General features: G+C 48.5%; 2 protein-coding genes across 4 annotated transcripts in view; both read right to left on the bottom strand.

Annotated features, from left to right (window-relative positions):
* Positions 1–1,523: 1,523 nt before the first annotated feature.
* Positions 1,524–10,991, bottom strand: LOC106898934 (tetranectin-like). 2 transcript variants are annotated; one of them, XM_014960545.1, is made up of 3 exons: positions 10,069–10,991; positions 7,078–7,369; positions 1,604–1,723 (listed from the first exon to the last, which is right to left on the bottom strand). In XM_014960545.1, the coding sequence occupies exons 1-3, from the start codon at positions 10,071–10,073 to the stop codon at positions 1,715–1,717; spliced, it is 306 nt and encodes a 101-aa protein (XP_014816031.1). In that variant the 5' UTR covers positions 10,074–10,991; the 3' UTR covers positions 1,604–1,714. The 2 variants fall into 2 exon arrangements, with proteins under 2 accessions (XP_014816040.1, XP_014816031.1); XM_014960554.1 differs by lacking the exon at positions 10,069–10,991 and having other exon boundaries at positions 1,524–1,723; positions 7,078–7,608.
* A 3,447-nt stretch (positions 10,992–14,438) lies between these two features.
* Positions 14,439–21,186, bottom strand: part of EXOSC7 (exosome component 7) — a 31,482-nt gene continuing 24,734 nt past the window's right edge. Inside the window, exons 5-6 of one of the 2 annotated variants that reach the window (XR_001413995.1) lie at positions 15,816–18,982; positions 14,439–14,611 (exon numbers count right to left, since the gene is read on the bottom strand). Coding sequence is in view for 1 of the 2 variants with exons in the window: in XM_014960565.1 (XP_014816051.1) it covers positions 18,878–18,982 (105 nt within the window). In the remaining variant the exon portion in view is untranslated. Of the gene's footprint in view, positions 14,612–15,815; positions 18,983–21,186 lie in introns of those variants that run through there. The other variant, XM_014960565.1, reaches the window with a different exon arrangement.

Raw genomic sequence — 21,186 nt, 5'->3', positions numbered from 1 at the left:
CAAAAAAAAAAAAAAAAAATTATGAAATGGGAATTGGGTTTAAAAAACAGCAGCCAGGAAGAGGCAGTGGCAGCCAAATTACAACTTCATTTCTTGGGCTTGAGAGTCTTGAGTGACTCTCAGCCGCACGGCATTCCCAGGAGCCCTCTCCCTCCTACAAGTATCTCAAGGGCGGGCTGATGGAGGAGGGAACCAGACTCTTTTCAGTAGTTGCCAGTGAGAGGACAAGGAGCAATGGGCACAAGTTGGAACATAAAGGGTTCCACTTGAATATGAGGAAGAACTTTTTCACAGTGAGGGTGACGGAGCCCTGGAAGAGGCTGCCCAGGGAGGTTGTGGAGTCCCCTTCTTTGGAGATTTTCAAGACCCGCCTGGATGCAGTCCTGAGTAACATGCTCTGACAAGCTCTGGGTGGTCCTGCTTTAGCAGGGGAGTTGGACTAGATGATCTCTATGGTCCCTTCCAACTCTAAAAATTCAGTGAAATTCAGTGAAATACACAGGGCATGGTTGTGGGGATGTGTCCTCCCCATCCACAAGCTGTTGGGGAAAAAATGGACCTCAGGGTGCCCCTGTCACCCTCCTGGGCTCTGCTGCTGCTGGAGCAGAGGCACAGCATGGTCCCCCAACCTCTGCCTCGCTCTTCCCCAGCTGCTATGCTTTCTCCCATGGGTTTGTTTGAGGGAAGGTCTGTGATGGGCGCTGCTGGGAGTGTTGAAGTGTTTTGGGAAAAAGCCTCGCCATTTCAATTCAATCATCTTAATTATGCAAGCATGAGAAAAATGTCTTTTCTAATCGGCTTTGATCAGAAGTGTTGCGCTTGCATAGCTTGAGGTCTCCAGAGGAAATTTCTGCTTTTATTGTTAAGAATAGCAATTTTAAAATTTTTTCTTTTTAAGCTCTAAACTCTAAGAGTGCAGGGTACCGTAGCCAACAATAACTAATCAGAGCCATGCATTAATCCCCAAACCAATGAATGTGAGCTTGGAACTAAAGCCTTGATTTTGCTTGTGGGTTTGTTTTTTTTTTAAGGATAAAATTCTCCTTAACTTGCATTTTCATCTCATTTCTGTTTCCTATTGATGTCAGTGGAGTTCGCACAGAGTAACTGTGGAACATGACTGAAAGATGGGCATTTTAGGACTGTCCTCTGTATGTGTTCAATGAAGCCATGGTGGGACTGGCCTCCATGAGGTTCCCTGAGCAATACTGGGGTATAAGAGACCAGGTCACCATTTCATTGGGGTTCAAACAAAAGAGTAAGCTACATCTGACTGAAGCAGAGAATAATCCATCATCCATCCCTCTGATTCATAAAGAAAAATGAACATCTGGCTTAGTGTCATGGAAATATTCACAGCTTTACAAATGGGAACCTCTAGCACATAAAGAGGAGGGACCATACATGGCACAACTCATGGCATTAACTGCTTGAGGAGCTTCATCGGCCTGGAGCAGTTCCAGTGAGCCCACACTTTGATCCCACAACCTCTCTCCCTGGGATGGATGCCTTGTCACAGGGCGCTTGGGCATCTCTTGCTAAAGTGTGTGGAGCAATTGCAGCCGCTTTATAAGCAGCTCCTCTCTCAAAGCAAAAGCCATGCCTTCTTCAGCGAGTCCTTTACCTGTCTGGAGTGCTTGCTTTTCCTTCAGCAGAGCAACCTCCTGAGAGATGTTGTCAATCATGGCCTTCAGGTCTTCAATCATTTTGAGGTTCACACCATCTGTTGGAGAAACCAAGGCAGGAGCATAAACATCAGCTGCGTCCCCCTGGGGAGCAGCTGAAGTTGTTCCTATCATCAAAACTTCCTGTTTCTCTAACCTCAGAGAAAGACCCTCTTCTCCCAGGTAATTAGTGATAGAACAAGAGGGAATGGCTTCAAGCTGCAACAGGGTAAGTTTAGACTGGACATGAGGAAAAAATTCTTCACAGAAAGAGTGGTCAGACACTGGAATAGGCTGCCCAGGGAGGTGGTTGACTCACCATCCTTGGATGTGTTTAAGAGTCGTTTAGATGTGGTGTTGATGAATATGGTGTAGGGGAGAACTTTGTAGAGTAGGGTAGATGGTTGGACTCGATGATCCCAAGGGTGTTGTCCAACTGGAATGATTCTATGAGTCTATAAAAAGGGATCTGCAAAGTCAAAGCCTGTCCCCTTGTACATCCATCACAGTATTTGCTCGCTAGCCTGGTTCCACCACCAACCCAGTTCTCCCAGTTTGGGTTTTGGGGCTTTGCACCCTGTGGGGCTTCGTGGGGTGGTGGTTTCCCCTTGGGCTGCTGCTGCAGCACTGGGATGGGGGCTGCAAAGCGCAGGCTCAGCTCTGGAGCCCCTCTGTAGGGCTCTCACCTGCCATGGTGCTGCACTGGGGTCAAGCTCCCAAAAATACAGGAGGGCACTGTATGATGCTGCCCTTCCTGAGCAGCAGTTCTGCTGCATAGTAGTGTTTTGTTGGGAGCTTAAAGCTGCTGCTGAATAGGATTTATTGTATTATTTTTAACTCCGCCCCATCTCTGCCTTCAGCATCCCCAGTGCAGGTGCCCAAAAAACCGGCCAGAGCTGCTCTCCTGCTGCAAGAAGACACCTCCTTGGCCAGGGAGTTGGTTGCAGCCTGCTACTAAAACCTACCTCTTGCTGGGGGTGTCGCTTCTCCCCTTCTGCTCTGCATTGGTGAGGCCACAACTGGAATCCTGCATCCAGTTCTGGGCTCCCCAGTTCAAGAGAGACAGGGAACTACTGGAGAGAGTCCAGTGGAGGGCAACTAAGATGATGGAGGGATTGGAGCATTTCCCTGGTGAGGAAAAGCTGAGACAGCTGGGACTCCTTAGCCCGGAGAAGAGAAGGCTTGAGGGGAGACCTTATTAATGCTTATAAGTATCTACAGGGTGGGCTGAAGGATGATGGAGCCAGACTCTTTTCAGTGGTTCCCAGCGACAGGACGAGGGGCAACGGGCACAAGCTGGAACATGGGAAGTTCCATTCAAATCTGAGGAAGAACTTCTTTAGCATGAGGGTGGCAGAGCCCTGGAAGAGGCTGCCCAGGGAGGGTGTGGAGTCCCCTTCTCTGGAGATCTTCAAGCCCCACCTGGATGCAGCCCTGAGTGATGTGCTCTGGGCAACCCTGCTTTGGCAGGAGAGTTGGACTAGATGATCTCTAGAAGGTCCCTTCCAACTCCAACAATTCCGTGATTCTGTGATTTTTGCAACAGCTCCAATTAATCGGTACTTGGATTTTTCCTGTCCAGGAGCAAAAGGACCATTGTGCCTTGGAGGTGGTGGAAGATTGAACGTTGAAGTGTTTGTGTTCATTATGCTACCTCTGCTGGTCCTGTTGCTTCACCTCACCTGGCATAAGCATCTGGTAGTCCTCATGGGGTGAAAGGGGACAATTTGCCCACAAGCACCGTAGGATGGGCTTCGTCGAGGGTCCAGGAGACAAGGAGCTGCGGCACCAAGCCAGGTAAGTGGGGAAGCTGCTTGGACGAGGACCAAACTCATCAGCCCACAGATTACAGGGTGCCATGAATATTAAAAGCCAGACACATCAGGAGGAGGGCATTAAGCTGTTTAACTAATTGCTCAATTAACTTTAATGGGTTCACTTAATACTGAGGCACTAGTTATTATTTTGGTGGCTTTGATGAAAACACTTTGTGGGAAACAGCTAATTAATGCCTTTTTTTCTTTTTTTTTTCTTTTTTTTTTTCATGCAAGCCTCTCCTGCAGCAGAACAAATGTCCTACAGGTTTAAGTAACATCCAAGGGCCATGGCAGGACACTGCCAATGCATCTCACTGGGGCAGCACCTTATCCTGCTCCGGCTGGGTTTGCTGGGGTGGGTTCCCATCTAGAGGGTCCCCGTCACCCAAGGTGGACCCACCTCCTTGATAACTACCTGCGCAGTCTGTCCCTTTCCACCACCTAGCTTGCAAAACTTGGGCCACAAGATGTTCCTGCAGGAGCACATTCACCAGGACATCGCGGGGAGAACCACGAGTGGTTAATTTGCACTTCAGCTACAAAGCAGGTACCGCAAGTACATAAAAACCCATCATTTTCTATTCTATTGGCAGAGATTTTTTTACTCTGTGCTGTTACGTCCTCAAGACTCACCTCCTGAAGCCTGTGATCAAGGCTATTTCAGCTTGGTTTTGCTGTGACTGAAGCCAGCGTGGGGGCTGCCAGGGCTGCCCGGGGGAGCTGGAGCAGGTCCTTGTGCAGCTAAGGGTTAGCAGCAGGATCAAGCACGGGCAGAGGCGAGATGAAAAGGAGACTCACAGAAGGATGTGGGTCTCAATAGCCTGTTGGTTCCAAAGCCTGGCCAGTAACACATTTGATGCTGCAAATTTTCTCATTCCTCTTTGTTCTCATTATATGCTGAATAACAACCGAATCCCTCTGTACTTCATTTTGATTAATTAGCTATCCCTATATGAAGTTTGGATCTATGTCTAGGCTGCTTAGCTTTGCCTGGGCAGGCACCGTCTGGTTTCCTCCCAGCCAAACAGGTCCCTGTCTGTCCCCCAGCAGGACACAGCATCGCTTTGCTTCGCCGTGTCTGCCATCAAACCTCCCTGGTGTCTCCTCTGCCACCAGGCATTTCCCTGAGTGTCCCAGCAGGAAAAGTCGGGTCCCTTCTTGCAGCCTGATGAGAGGAGGGGACCGAAGGCACCTGCTCGGTGTGAAGGTTGGCAGGCATTTTCTGGGAAGAGCACTCAGGCTCCCAAGACCACAGGGGAATTTTGGCACCCCCATCAGCCCCTACCTGCTGATTCAAGCATCTGGACTCCAATGGCTGGCCCCAATTACCTTAAAAATACATGTGAGAGCTACCCAAAGATGCTCCCTCCCATGCCCCCGGCACCCCCCTGCACTGTGACCAAGGGGAGCCCCCCCAGGGCTGGTGGGTACCCAGCCTGGAGCACCATTGTCCAAGCCCAGTGCTGCCACTGCCACTGCAAGACCCCTGTGGCCACTGGAGCAGGGTAAATCCTATCTACCCCCTGCCCCCCGCAAGACATGGGGGTTTGGGGAGAGTTTGCTGAACTGCTGAGTCTGGGAAAATCACTGGGAAGCAATTTGGGGTGGGAGAAGAGGGGGGAGAACCCAACAGCAGGCAAAGGGAGTGTGTTATCTCAGCATTTTCTAAAGGCTATGGTTTGGCTTCTTCATGTCGAAACAGCACCATTTTTGTTCTGAAGCAGATCCAAATGTAAGCAATAATTACAAAAAAAAAAAAAGAAGAAAAAAAAAAGAAAAGAAAACAAAACAAATAAAGGGGGGAAAAAAAAAGAGAAAAAAGCTTGGCTCAAATAATAATTTTCTTTTCTAACATTTGTGGTTTTGGCTGCGGAAATGAAAAAAAAGTAAATCCAGCCAAATACCCCAACCCTCCAGTGGCTTCACCCTGCCCAACCTCCCCAGTGAAGGATGGGGGATGAACTGGGACGGGGGCACTGGGGGCCTGGGATGGGGATGGGATGGGGCCATCCTGCCCTCACTCAGGGTAGTAGCCACCAAGTCCCTGCAGCGGGTGGGCTTGGACATGGCAAGGGGCTGGGGGTAAAGAGGAGCCTTGCCAGGGATTTTTAGTGCTTTCCTCCCTTTCCCCCACCCCCTGGCATTGATAAAAATCAGAAAGAAAAAAAAAATGTTAACCAAGAAATGCTAGAAGTTTCCAGGCAGCTAAAGGCAGGGCAGCTGACCTACCATGGGGCTGGGTGCATCCATTCCCAAAATGCCAATTTCGGGTTGGTTTTTGTTTTTTTGTTTTTTTTGTTTTGTTTTTTTTTTTTTCCCCACAGAAAACTTGACCTCTCCTTTGAAAAGAAACCCTGAAACTCTCAGGAAAAATTGCCACCAACTGTTTCAGATGGCTTGATTTACAGAGAAAAAATGTTGAACCCCCCCTCCTTTAAATGTTGAACCCCCTATCTCTTTAAAATCAGAGCCCCATTTTCCTGTCTCAAAGGTGATTTTTCTCCCACCTGTTGTCACCAGTGGGTTACAAAGAGCAGTTCCAGTGACACGGACAGAAAAACAACATTTCTCTAAGGAACTTACCAATCTCTCCTTAGTAAGTGCAATGAACCTATGTACCCTATACCAGGCCAGAGGGGTATTTTTGCTCAGAGATGCGGAATGAGCAGATACACAGTGAGTTCATAGAAAGATCTAGTGGGGAAAAAAAGGGAAAAAATTCTCAAGGATGGGATCTGACAAAAATAGGCACTGGGTGAGGGCAGAGAGCAGCCCGGCCAAGCGAATTCCTGGGATGCTTCTTCCTCGCTCCCAGCTTCATTCCAAGCAGCCAAGTGCCCACCAGAAGTGGTCCAAGCCTGGGCCACCACAGCCCCACACATCGGGCAGGGCTCACACACCTCCAGGCTGGGATGCAAGCCCCCTCCATACCTGCCCTTTCCTATCAGTGATGTGCTCCGTGGTGGGAGGGTGGGAAGGATGGGATGGTAGCAAGGAAGGAAGAAATAAACAAAAAAAGCCCAAACCACTAAGGAAAACAGCCCTTGGGCACCTTTTTGGGTGTGTTGCCCCCTGGTAAGCCTGAGTGGTCAGAGCTTGTGAGTGGCTCGACATACACCTGGGGCAAGTGTGTTCATACTGAAGAGCCATGTGGGTATTTAATGGGTTGTATCTCGCTCCTGGTATCTGCCAACTCTCGTGGCCACATCTGCAACAGCAGCCTGTCATCTGCTGCTTGGTTCCTTCTGAGAAATGAATGAGTAGGGGCGTGGGGGTCACAGAGATGGAGATTTTAGCAGAGCAAAGGTTTGGGATGAACATTAGAGATAAAAAAAAAACACATTACCCTCTGAAATTCAGCCTGAGCTGTCCCATCAAATTTATTCAAGGCAGTAACCTGCCAAAAAACTATTTCAATTTCCTCACTATTTTACAGAAGGGCTACGCAATCCTTCCCACGGAGGAGGGGGAAAAGACACTTTATTAGCTTCTTAGATGTTTTTTTTTTTAAAAAGGCACTGTTAAAACACGCAAACCACCAGGCTAACTGCACCCCCCTCACACCCCACCAGGAAGGTGCCGCCGCAGCTCCTTACCTTTCTTGGAAGCCGCTGGTTTTTGCCGGACTTTGCCGTTTTGCTGGTTGGAGACCTGGGCGAGGGAGAGGAGGCAGAGGAGGAGGAGGAGGCAGGCTCCCCGGAGCCCCATGCCGCTGCCGTCCGGCGCCGAGCGAGCTGAGGTGGAAGAGCTTCGCTCTGCCCTGGGGACAGACGGGCTTCACGCCGGCTGGGATCAGGAATGGTTGGACCAGAAAAGCCGCCCCGCTGAGCCCCGGCCAGAGGCAGCCTCCCGGCCCCGGGGGGGAAGCTCCAGAAGCTCCAGCCAAGGCTGAAAAAACATCCCAGAGGGTTTGAGTTTCATAGCAGGCTGCTTGTTTTTGTTTTAAAAAAAAAAAAAAAAAAGAAGAAAAAAAAGAAGGGAATGAGTCTACTGAAAGCCTGCTAAGCTAAACATAAGGAAAGGCTGCGGCATGATTTCACAGAATCACAGAATCTTCTAAGGTTGGAAGGGACCTTAAAGATAATCTTGTCCAACCGTCAACCTAACTTGGACAAAAATAAACACCCACACAACAAACAAAAAGCAACACCATCACTAAACCATATCCCCCAGTACTGCATCAACCTGTCTTCTGAACACCTCCAGGGATGGTGCCTCAACCACCTCCCTGGGCAGCCCATTCCAATGTCTGATAACCCTTTCAGTGAAAAAATTTTTCCTAATATCCAGCCTGAACCTACCCTGGCGTAACTTGACGCCATTTCCTCTTGTCCTTTCGCCTGTGACTTGGGAGAAGGGACCGACCCCCATCTCTCTACAACCTCCTTTCAGGGAGTTGGAGAGAGCAGTAAGGTCTCCCCTCAGCCTCAATGGCCATTTCCTATGGCTTTTAGCAAAATGCCACGGGTTTGAGCTCACGTGTCAGCGATGGCAACGGTGATGTGAGGTGTGAAGCAGAGTTTGGGTGACTGAGGGGAGCAGAAGGGGGTCCGCGGGGGGGCGCATGTCTAGAGTAGTCCTTGCTCCAAGTGGAGCTCTTACACCTCAAGAAAACAGGCCCACCATGGCCTTGGCAGGGTCCTCCTGCCACCATTGCTTCTCCACACACAGCAGATGAGACCAGCTCCTCACACCCACCTCTTCCCAGCTCTGCAAGGGGTCCCCTTTGGAAGGTGATCCTGGCATTGGGGACACTCGTTTCCCTACTCAGGTGCCATGGAGTAGGAAGAGCTAAGACGTGGCCATCCCACATCTTACCACGTTTTACCCTCTCAGGTCTGGTGGCAATTTCTCGTTTGCTCTTAGACAGCCATGGGTTGAGGGCAGCTTCCAACATGATAGGTTGGGACCTCTATTTTTGGGGTGTCCCCCCCTTCCAAGAGGGGGTTGCTGGGCACAGCAGCCCTGTGCCTTTGCTCTCACTCAGCTCCCACATTTAGGTTGCAGGACAAGGCTTCAGGCTGCTTCTCCTTGCACCAACGGCTGGGGACAAAGGGTGGCTCCCAGCCCTGGGCTCAAACCACCAGTTCTGGGGCAGCTTCAGCGCAAATCACTCTCCTCCTGGCGAGTCCCATCCCTGGGGGTGAGGACAGCTGTGTTGGCCATGCTGTCCCCTACCCCCATGGCAATTTTGCAAGGCCAGGGGATGGTCAGTGCTGTGGGGCTGCCTGGCAGCAGCACGGCACTAAGACCTTGGAGGAACCTGGGTGGCACCATCCAGGGAAGCAAGACACCCCTGGTGGCAAATGTGTCCCCACGGCCAGACCACGTGGTGGCTTCAGCTCCTTTTAGTTTTTCCAAAAACACTTCTGTTTTTGGAGGACAGGAAAAGAAACAATGGCTCTGGAGGTTTTAACCAAACCAGGGGGCTGCTCAATCATGTTGCTCTTTAATGCTTTCCACTGCGCCAGCGGGGAGCTGGAGGTGTTTTGGTTCTGCCTCACCCCACAAGGCAGTGGGTAAGAGATCCTGGCCCCAGCACCTACAGCTGTGTCTGTGTCCCGAAAGCCACCTGAAAGAGAGCTGCATTTTGGCAGGCCTGGGCAAAAGCGGGGACAAAGAGAACCCAGAAGGTGTTCAATCTGCTACTGCAGATATCCTACTAAGAGGAAGACTGCTAAGGTCTACCCTGGTGCTAGACTACCTCCCTTCCTCCTCTGGCACCTTTGAGAATCAAAATCATAACCTCATTCAGGTTGGAAAAGACCCTTGGGATCATTGAGTCCAACTATCAACCCTACTCTACGAAGTTCTCCCCTACACCATATCCCCCAACACCTCATGTAAACGTCTCTTAAACACTCAGGGACTCAACCATCTTCCTGGGCAGCCTATTCCAGTGTCTGACCGCTCTTTCTGTGGAGAATTTTTTCCTAATGTCCAGTCTAAACCTACCCTGCTGCAGCTTGAAGCCGTTCCCTCTTGTTCTATCGCTAATTACCTGAGAGAAGAGACCAGCACCAACCTCTCTACAGTGTCCTTTCAAGTAGTTGTAGAGTGATGAGGTCTACCCTCAGCCTCCTCTTCCTCAAACTATCGAGTTTGAGGAGTCAAGTCAAAATCAGGTGCTCTTCACACTCAAGAAACCCGGTACATGCCAGGGTTGATATTCCAAAGTATCCCATGGCCAGGTCTGTCAAAGCACTCACTGATGGTTCACACCCACCCATCAGGTTGAGTACACAGCGGGGTCTTCCCCCGGGCCACCTGAGTGGTTAGGTGACTGGAAAACATTTTGAAATTTGGGTCTTCACACAGTTTTGGGGATGTTCAGGCTTCTAAATACCCCAGAGCTGTGACAGATGACTGGGATGAGCTGGACTTAGGGTGGAGGGGGACGCATCCCATTGAAAGCTGTTTTCCCTGTGTGTCCCCCTTGCAGGGTCCCAGTCCTGGACTTAGGGTGGAGGGGGACGCATCCCACAGAAAGCTGTTTTCCCTGTGTCCCCCCCTTGCAGGGTCCCAGTGACTTCAGCACAGCCCAGCTGCTTTAAGAGCCACCCTGCTGCCTACACCAAGACCAATACCTCATTTTTTGGGTGCTGTGGTTTTTCTGCAGCTGCAGCACAACTAGGTGAGTCTTTCCTGCAAGAGGAACAAGAACATTTGAACAGGCAGAGGAAATTCATGTAGAGGAGAGGACGGACAGGCCTTTTGGAGAATAAAGTGCTCTGGACTTTAACCTTAAATCTTAAATTTGGCCATTAACCTTAAGTATTTTCTGAAAAATTAAGCCACCCAGCACAATGTAAACCACTGGAGTCATGGGAGCATCGAAGGGCTGAGATAAACAGACCTTTTGGCTGGAAAAAGAGCTGCCATTGATTTAGTTTGGCCACAACTGCGTTACCCTGCCTCACGCTTCTGCTGAAGAAGGAAAACCCTGCCCTTGTATCCTACCTGAACAAGAGCTCCCTTGTAGTCCAAGCCTTTGAAGCCAAGGAGGAACAGGTTTCATTTTCCCTCCCCTGCACCGCAAACACTTAACCCCGCTCAAATTTAAGCCAGACAATATATATCTTAGGGATTTACCGTTCTCTTCTCTGGGCTATCCCAAAACGGGATGGAGCACAAGAGCTGCCAAACACCTACACACACATACATTTTCCCTTGACATTTGAGTAGCACCGACCTATCCAAAGTACTTTTGGTAACTCAGCACCTCCCAGTTTTCCTTGGCCCTAGATATTCTCGCCTGCCTTTTTGCTTTGATCCATGTTCTGCCACGCTGGGGAAAAACCCAAAATGTTGTCTTTGCTGCTGCGCATGAAACAGATGGTTCTGATGTGGGGTCTGATGGCGATGCCCAACCACAGGTTTCTGGGTGGCTGAGACTTGCTGGTGTGTTGTATTTCTCCAGCTGAAATGAGAAGGGCAAGGCAGCTCCCCACTAGCTCCTGAAGGACATGCCTGTGGTGGCCAGCACGTCCTGTGCTGGATGCCACCATCGCTTTTCTTGAAAAAAAAGAAAAATGAAAAGAAGTAGACTTAAAAAAAACTATTCACAGGGGGCTTTGCTCCAATTCTCTCTACATAGGCTCAAAATATAAATCCTTGATATTATAAAACCTCACAAACCTCCGCAGACCCACCTGACAGGAACAAGCTGAAGCGCTGGTGCAACTTGCCGGAGTGTTGTATTTCTCCAGCTGAAATGAGAAGGGCAAGGCAGCTCCCCACTAGCTCCTGAAGGACATGCCTGTGGTGGCCAGCACGTCCTGTGCTGGATGCCACCATCGCTTTTCTTGAAAAAAAAGAAAAATGAAAAGAAGTAGACTTAAGAAAACTATTCACAGGGGGCCTTTGCTCCAATTCTGCTCTACATAGGCTGAAAAAAAAAAATAATCCTTGATATTATAAAACCTCACAAACCTCTGCAAACCCACCTGACAGGAGCAAGCTGAAGCGCTGGTGCAACAGGTCTGGAATGGGGATGCTATGGAGAAGGGCCACCTGAAAGCTGGAGAGCCCTTGCCCTCATGGAGCCCACTCCCTGCCTGGGCTCCTGCTGAAGCACGAGGCTGTGGTTCCAGTTAAATAACGGGGCTACCAATGGTCCTTCATCAGCTGGCTCTTTGGGGCAGATCTCTCCCTTTTGAGATCCTGATGATTCATGCTTCTTATGTAAGGGAGGCGTGGGAGGTGGGGAGAGGTAATCCTTTTTATTAGATGAACTAATAGAACTGGAAGACGTCGGGGCCAGGTTTTGGCCACACGAACCCTTCCCCTTCAGGGCTGAAAGGGAAGCAGCAGAAATCAGAGCTGAGGAGCAACAGCTGGGAAGCTCCTTAGGCAGATATAGCCCATCGGAGAGCAAGGGAGCAGGCACCAGGGGAAAGAGAGAGACAGCTGATTCATTGAAGGGTTAATGAGAAGAAGAAAGGCTATAATCATGCCAAGAAACCAGTTTTCTCCCTGATTTTTTAAATCTGTACAACTATGGATTTTACTTGCCAGTAAAAGCACTTTACTCCCTGGTTTCATGCCCAGTCTCCTGGTCAGACTGACAGTAGCTCCTGTCAGCTCTTAAAGAAACTGGTTTGATGAAAAAAAAGGGGGCAGAAGAATGTATGCTTATGGAAACTGTCCCAGGGCCGCAGGAAAGCAGTTCAGAGAAGTTTACGTGGCTTTGGGAAACCCAATAAGTAGGCTGCGATGCTGAATTTGGAAGGCTTTCAGTTAGCAAAACAGTGGCTGGAATAAGCTCACGAAAGGAAGCTGGATGCTCCTGGCAAAGACGCAGGCCTGTGATTTCGTGCCCAGCTAGGCAAGGAAACGGGCAGCGAGATCAGAGGCTATTTTGATTTAGCTCCTAGGAAATGAGCAGGTACCACCAAGCCAAGAAATGAGGCAGCGCCACCGCACAATGGCTGGAAAGTGGAAGGGTGGACTAGATAACAGCATTCACACGGCTGTTAATCAAGACAGGCAATCACCAGCCCAGGCTTTTCAAGTCTAAGTTAGTGGTTCAAAGGCAGGCCACCACAACACCAAACCATTCTTGCTCTTTGCCTGCAGCCCAACTCCTGTGGGAAGGCTCCAACCTTTCCCACCAGTGCTGACAACAGGAATGCAGAGGGGAGACCCAGAAGTGTCTTTACACATGGGGCCGTGTATCTCGGTGGCTTGACCCACGGCCGGGGCAGCAGGCAGGGTTTCATACCTCTGCTGCCTTCACCGAATACAGGCTGGAGAGGTGGGCCCAGGTGAACCTCATGAGGTTCAACAAGAGCAAATGCAAGGTTCTGCACCTGGGCCGGAACAATCCTCCCTATCAGTACAGGCTAGGGGGTGAGGTATTGGAAAGCAGCCCTGAGGAAAGGGACTTGGGGGTGCTGGTGGATGAGAAGCTGGACATGAGCAGGCAGTGGGCACTTGCAGCCCAGAAGGGCAATCGCATCCTGGGCTGCATCAAAAGATGCATTGCTAGAGGGTCCAGAGAGGTGATTCTTCCACTTTACTCTGCTCTGGTGAGACCTCACCTGGAGTATTGTGTGCAGATCTGGAGCCCTCAATATAAGAAGGACATGGACCTGATGGAGAGGGTCCAGAGGAGGGCCACAAGGATGATCAGGGGGATGGAGCACCTCTGCTACGAGGACAGGCTGAGGGAGCTGGGGTTGTTCAGCCTGGAGAAGAGGAGGCTCCAGGGAGACCTAATAGCAGCCTTCCAGTACCTGAAGGGAGCCTACAGGAAGGCTGGGGAGAGCCTGTTTAGAAAGGCCTGCAGTGACAGGACAAGGGGCAATGGCTTCAAGCTGGAGGGGAACAGATTTAGACTGGAGATGAGGAGAGGGTTCTTCACTGTGAGGGTGGTGGAGCACTGGAACAGGTTGCCCAGGGAGGTGGTTGAGGCCCCTTCCCTGGAGATATTCAAGGAGAGGCTCGACGAGGCCCTGGGCAACCTGGTCTAGTTGGGGGTGTCCCTGCTGACTGCGGGGAGGTCGGACTAGATGACCTTTGGAGGTCCCTTCCGGCCTGGGCAATTCTATGATTCTATGATCCGTGTCTCCGGCACCACAGTAACCTCAAAGAGGAGTAAGAGAGAAACCAGCGGTGGCCAGTAAAAAACATGCTGTGAGAAGTGGGGCTAGCAGAAGAAGTCCTCTGATATTAATTAGCCGCTGCCTGAACTTCTGCTGGCATCATTCCTCATTTCCACCAGCATAAACACCAGAACAGGTTAAAATGGAAAAAGGCCGAATCTATGGATCATTGTTTTTGAGACCAATCGAGAAGAAATGCGATAAATAGTTCAGGAAAAGGCGGTATTTGTAAGGACAATGATGGGGAAACCCAAGGAGTCAGCACTTTGCCAAAGTGTTATCCCCAGCACCAACATTAGGAAACTGGCTCTGAGCCTCATGAGGGAGCCGTCCCATCACACCCCATGGCAAGCACAGCTCACATCCCTGCCCCACGCTCACCAAGGGGCACAGGACAGAAGGATCTGTGCTAAAGGAGATGCCCAGGCCTTGAACCAGACCAAAATGTGGAGAACTGGAGTTGAAGTGCTACCAGCTGCTCAAAATCCTCCCAAGAAGAGCTGCATCAAAAGACTCACCCTCCCTTCTGCATGAAGCACACAGCTCCTGCGGGCTAGGGGTAAACCTGGCTGTCTTCACCACTTCGCTTTTCTGCCCATCATCCCTGTCCCAAAGTCCACCCATCCAAAGGAAAACTGTAGTCAAGGGTTCTAAATCTAACACCAGAACTCTGGAGAAATTCCTAGTTGTGCAGGATTGCTGAGCAGCCTGCACGGAACTGTCTGTCTCGGCACCAGCTCAAGTGAAGTCACTGTTGAAACTGAAGTCAGTTTTAATTTTAGGACGGGCAGGCAGACAGTGGCTCTGCCAGCTTATGATCTTGCTGCCTGTTGTTCTCACCTTTGAGCGACTGGCTTGCTTTCACGTGGCTGAGCATGCCGAATTAGGGACTGTAAAGATTTCAGCATCGGCCTTAGAAATGCCTTAATTTTTTCAAAATAGAGAAAAGATTGTGTGATCAGACAGCAGGAAGAAAGCAATCCATGCCCTCGAAAAGCCTCGTCAGATTAAAGTTGGTCTCTCTCTGGGGGGAAAAGGAGAGAAGCAGGACTTAAATCCTGACTTTTTAACCCATAGGTTTCCAATCCCAGAAATACCAAAACTTACTGTTTGCCAAAACATAGCAAGAACACGTGGGAGAGAGCTGTCCTGGGAGGGAGAGTGGGCCTGCAGGCTGGTGTCTCTGGCCACCTCCAATGCCCAAGCACAACTGGCTCTGCTGCTGTCCCCGCCACGCCAGCTGGGTGGAGGAGGCCTCTGTATGTCAGAAAGTGGCTTTAGATTTAATTTCCTTTTTCCCTTCCCAAGGTATTAGCTAAGTGGCCACAGAAACTATGATCTTCTCAATCAGGGAGATCAAATCTGATCTACAGAACTTGACATGAAAGCTCAGGAGTGCTCATCTTCTCCTGACGCTGATCTTACCCTGATGCTGAGAACAGGACAGCAACAGAGGCGCTCGTAGAGCTCGTACGATAACCACAGCCTTATTAAAAAGTGTTCCGGTTGATGAAATTGAGGTTGAAACCACCACCAGGGAGTAATTAGCAGTACATTTGAGATGCTAACGTTCTGCAGGAACAGCAAAAAGGTCTTTGTTACCGGATAGCTAGAAATGCAGCTGATCCAAGGGGAAAATGAGGCACTGCAGCCTCTCTGCAGGCAGTTGGGTACCAAAGTGCCCTGTGGTGGCCGAGCACTATGACTGGGAGACCTGGGCTTCAAAGGAGCAAGGGATCAGGTATTAAAAGTGCCAGCCTGAAACCAACCCCTGGCAGGTGCATCCCTGACAGCAGGGAGCAGGCACAGCCACGGGAGCATCCGCGTTTTGGCTCAGAGGGAACAGCTGCCTCACACCAGTGCCAACAGGCAGGAATATACTAGGAGATGAGGAGCTGGGGAGCAGGGAGGAACGACAGCATGGAAGTTGACAGCTGAAGAGCTTCAGTCTCAGCTGCAGGCCTTCTCTGCCACTGTGCTCAAGCGTGTTCACAGAAAGGAGGGTGGTGAGGCACTGGAACAGGTTGCCCAGAGAAGCTGTGGCTGCCCCAGCCCTGTAAGACCAGGCTGGAGGGGGCTTTGAGCAACCTGGTCTGGTGGGAGGTGTCCCTGCCCAGGGCAGGGAGGGTGGAACTAGGTGATCTAGAAGGTCCCTTCCAACCCAAACCATTCTACGAGGGAACAAAGGTCTGGGGTAAGGACTAGAGTGCTCTCCCCTCAGGTCTTACCAAGTCTTGCTGACTTCTTCCCCCAGCTCTGGGGCTCCCTGGCTGCTTATTACAGGCAAAGTAAAGCAGTGCCACAGCGGGGCTGGAGAACATCCCTACGTTGAGGAGGGAAACAGCATCTGCTGAAGTTTAAAAGAAAAGTTGGAGGCAGTCCTCGCACAAGGTAGTAAATCCCATTTAATCCCTATTTGCAGAGAACAGACAGAAACTCCATGAGATATTATCTACATCAAATCAAGATACTGAGTCCCTCAAAAAAAAAAAGTGAGCTCTGGTTCCCACTAACGTGTCTCTACAACAGGCTGTGCTGAAGCAAGTTTTTATGAAGCCCAACTGCGTCTGGCATAGCACCTCTCCTCCCCGTTGCCTTAATCCCCATCCCCAGGGCCACACAAGCTCCCCTTCTCCTCCCCAAACTACACAATTGCAATGTTGAACCGTTACTGTAAGTTGTGAAACGTTGGTTGATGAGATTCCCGGGCTTGGTAAATAATCTGTGCATCACCCTAAATGTAAACACTGATCTGGAGGAAGACGAGAAGCAAATCAGCCATGTCTACTGATCTACTGCCTTGGCCCTCTCCTGCTTCATGGGGGTTCTCTCTGTCAAACAGACCTTTAGGCTGGGATACTTGGGGAAGGAAGGAAAAAAGAAAAAAAAAGGTAAATTGCACAGAGTGTATTTTGGGAAACACGAGTAGAAGCCTAGCAGGAGTTGCTAGACTCCTCATCTCTAGCACACAGCTTTCAGCTTCTCGACACTCCCAGCAGAAGCAATTAATTTCTGGGACAAACAGAGAGCTATCCTGCCCTGCAGATGTTTCCTCTTAGTTCTACTGGACTCGAGTCAATGAAAACGTGGCAATATCTGCACAGCAACACATGGAACTTTCCACCAGCCCAGATGGGAACAGGAGCAGTCTCGGTTGAAGCCTCTATTAAAAATCTAACTGCTATTTTTGTTTGGGATGGAAGGGAGGGGTTAAAGAGAGCCAAGAAAATAGAAATGGGCAGCGCAGCCCTTAGCATGCCTGAGAACCATGGTCTCAAAGATTTCTTGGCAGATGTTGTATCAACTGGGAGAGCTTTTACCCCTGTTGGAGCTTTGTTTATCCACTTGGGATACAAGTTGGTGGCAGCAAACCTCCAGGGGCAGCTGCGTAATACTTTTGGCTGGGCTCACTATTTATATCTCAGGGGTAGAAGCAGCCTTAGCCTGAACTGGAACCACACTCCACCCCACTGCTTGGCCATGCTAACAGAGAGCAAGGTAGTGAGTGTGGAAGGAATAGGACCCCTTGAAGGCACCCAATTCATTCTGTGCCTGCTTACACAGCTCCAGAAGCCCTGGGGGAAGAGATGCTTGGTTAGAGGAGGCACTGCAGATACTTGCACCATGTTAATTTATACTTACACTGTCAGAAAGTGCTTGGCAGCAAGTATTTTGTGACTGGGGTAGTCATTTTTGTATAAACAGCTGCTCCACAAGCTTCCCTGTGCTGGCAGCAGAGATGGATGCTCAGGTAGCAAGAGTTTGCTTTTTAGGTACCTTGAGCACATAGGCTAGATCTCAGACGGGCTAAATATTTGCCATGCTTAGTAAGAAGTAGAGAGGGAATGCAAATACATTCATCTCCACGGAGGTGTCACTTAACAGGCTTGATACAGTGAGGTTTCTTCTCCCCCCACCCCAGCTCCCATAACAAACTATTTAAAATTAAAGGGATCTGGACAGGGTAAAAGAAGCATCTTAAATGATGTAACTTGCAAAACGCTTGGAGATCCTTCAGCTGGAAGGCTACGCAGAAATTCTCTATTATTACCATGTTACAAAATTCACCCTGGAAGTAACTCTGGGCAGCCTTTTGGTATCCAACTACAAATCTGTAATAAAACAGGCAACCGCTATTCAGAGAACATTTGTGGTTTAAGACTCACAATCCTCATTTAGACAAAGCATTTTCTGAAACACTAAACAATACATGACCAAAGAAAAACTGCCTGTGGTTAAGTCTAAGGTATTGTAAATGTTTTTTCTCCCTTCAGTTTTCTTTCTATATTCCTACAAGTAGCTTTGCGTGGCAAGGAATGGATCACAGCTACTGTAAAGCTGATGTCCAGGTTAGCCTTTGCTTCACATTGTATGAATCCACTGGAGTAATTAAAGATTTTATATATATATATATATATAATCATTCTCACTTCTTGCCCGTATTACTATGTAACACTATCATAATATACCTAACCCATTACTTAAGGCACTAAAAAAAATCCCATGTCTTCAAAACAGACATCTTGGGCAAATTTGGTAGGACAATTTTTTTATTTTCTATGTTTTTAAACCTGCCTGCTCATTACAGTAGTGGCTGAATTATCAAACTCCGAAAAAATTAACTTATTTTCCCTTCTACCTTAGCCATTCTCCTTCTCCCTAGCCACTGGGTGAGGTTTTGGCTAGGTTACTATTGTACCTGTTGGCAAAAGGGACAGGCAGAGTTCTTGTAAGCAAAGAAATCTCGGTTTAAAATATGAATTAGAAACTTTGGACCACATATTTATAGCAAAACGTAACCACACTTTATTCAAAGTAAGATAATTTAAAGGAAGAATTCCTTCTTTAAAAAGTGCTGTTCTCATCTGTCTGGTGACCCAAAAAAAAAACTTCAAGAGGCTCAAAACCTGACTTATGCTGCACTGAGGACACCCCCATACACACCCTTGAACACAGCAGCTGCTCTGCAGAAGTGAGTGGAGCACAAGGAAACAGAATTAAGCAGAACCTACACCAGTGGCTCTTGAAAACAGACACAAGCACTTCCCAGGCAACTGCATCAATTGCACACTTCCTAGGTGCCGACAGCTACCCAGATGGAAAACATCTCAAATTTGCTTGCTCGCATTTAACTGTAGCTTTCTTTATGCTTAGTAACATTTTTTAAAAGTCTCTCAGCCAGAAGGATAAAGGTACTGGAACAAAAAAAAACCCAAAAACCTTTTTCTATATACAAAGTGACAAGGATTGCACAATCAATTAAAAACAGTTTTGAACGTTTAATAAAAACTCATCCTAGAAATCCAACTTTCTGCCGTGAGGTCCCCAAACTCTCTTCTTCATCCAAAATCTTCTGAAGGGCAACGTGCAATGACTTGCCTACTCTTTTTCCCGTCTGCAATGCAAAGAAAGCAAAACAAATCTGAGACATATGCTTATTAACAGGAAGACAACTCTCATGGAACATTTCCTTTTGACAAAGATTTTCCCTTTAATGATTAATATACAACAGCTGGTATAATACAAACATGCTTTTAAGAAAAATGGTGGTGGAAGTTTCATTTTAATTGGATTAAGTTTTGGAAAAAATGTACACGTAAAGGCAGTGCTCCCATTGATCAGAGAAGCATTCCATGACCATGAACACCAGATCTGCGCACCGCTGGATCACCCAGGAATACAAATGAAATTTGCAGCAGGCACGAGCACACATTGAAATTAGCCAGCACACACAATATGAAAGAATATGGTAGCTGCCAGAGGACAAAAGATATCTGACCAGCAAAACAGCCTACTAACCCAAAGTTCAGTAAACTCTTCTGAATGTGCTCAGAATCAGCAGACTGAATTTAGACCCCGTCACGTGGCCAGAGAAGCCCAAAATGCACACTGGCTGCATCACCAAATCAGTTTGTGGGCAGATTCTTCATTATAATATGCAATTCTGTACTGTCCAAGGACCTTAAAGGAGTTAACAAAGGTTTTGTTTATAGAAATAAACTCCAGAAGTGGAAAACCACCAGGATTAGCTGCGCCACGAGCCTCTGCTCTTCCCACATGCACAATTTTACTGTGGAAGCTGCATGACAGGGAAACATTGGGCAAATAAAGATCTCAGGGTAGTGGTGACTATTAGAACCTTCCCAGGGTTTCTCTAAGTGACCTGAAATACTGACTCCACACAGAGGTGAAGAGAGGCCACCTGTCCCTAAAGAGCCAAAGACAGATTATATTAAATTGAGTTGATTAGCTCCTGATCTATGCAACGTTGCCTATGGGCTGCCATACAGCTGAGCACAAAGCTCTCTTTGACCTGTTGATGACAACTGCCAACAACGTGGGTATACAAACCTTAAAATAAGGCACATTTCTAATCGAAGAACCAGGTGACAGAATATGGCCCGTAGGACCAAAGGAAATTTGGGAAGAGCTTTGAAGCAGCAGGGTAGCTGTCAATCCTAGACAGTATGAGCTAAATGCTAAATAAAGGGGGGCACACACAAGAATTGTTACAGCTCTGTCCTGGGACAAAGCTCACAGCAGCATCTGGAGTCCTGAGGGGTGATACCTTCCACTTATTCTTCTCCTCAAGCATAGGACAACATCATTCACACCAGGTCAAAGTGAATGGGAACTGCGCAGAGCCTTGGTACTGACATGACACACAACACTGTTGCCATCTTACTCCTGCTTGCCTCTCTTATGGATCGGATCATAAACTCAGTAAAAAAAGCCTTGTGCTGGCAGCTTCCCAAAACTTTCCCATGAAGCTGCCTTCCTAAGAGATATGTCCTAGCAACATCTGTTGTCTACCAGTCAGGGAAAACTGAACACCCTCTGATCTGCAGCCAAATCACAAGGGAATGGAGGTGTCAAGCAAGGGTTATGCAGCTCCTCCACTGGACATTCCCAGGCCTTTTTGTTTTTCTTGGTATCCTCATCAGGCTGCTGAGTTTGAGGCAGGTCCAAACAGATCATCTCTGAGCTCTCAGAAAACACAGAATCATGGTTTCTTCTCATCAGCTTTATCCCTCACTTCTTCAAACTGCTCACCACCCAGGAGGGAAGACTTCTTCCAAAGGACGTGAGAGAGAGCACAACTCACTGGGTGATCAGCTGAAGTTCTTAACTCCTTGCACCAACAAGCAGGGACAAGTTCACTAAAGCTCTTAAGCTGAGTAGGCCAGTTTGGAGATATCCCATGGTTACCTGCCATTTGCATCTCTGATTAGTGTTAAAATGAGCATGATACAATCCCAAGCACAGCCTTTGGGGGCAGGGTATACAGTGGAACTGCAGAAGTTCATTTTCTATTTAGAGCTCAATGTAAAGCAGAATCTGAACAAAAGCTTCTTTGATCAGAAACTCTGATCAAAGTTTTCTGCAAATAAATTGCTCGTGGGCCACCTTCTATCATGAACATGTATCTAACTTAAGCAGCCATCTTTTTGTAGCAGATCAAGACTCAAAATCTCAAGTCTTCTATGACAGTCGGTTAGAATTGGACTCAAAACCCATCAAGCAAGACACATCAGATGTCCATAGGAAGTCTGGTTTCTTTAGCATGCCAAGTTAGAGATAACGCCCCTCTGCATATCT

The sequence above is a fragment of the Calidris pugnax genome, unplaced genomic scaffold (genome assembly GCF_001431845.1).
Source record: "Calidris pugnax isolate Ruff unplaced genomic scaffold, ASM143184v1 scaffold62, whole genome shotgun sequence".
Taxonomy (NCBI): domain Eukaryota; kingdom Metazoa; phylum Chordata; class Aves; order Charadriiformes; family Scolopacidae; genus Calidris; species Calidris pugnax.
This window is presented reverse-complemented; position numbering and strand designations above follow the sequence as displayed.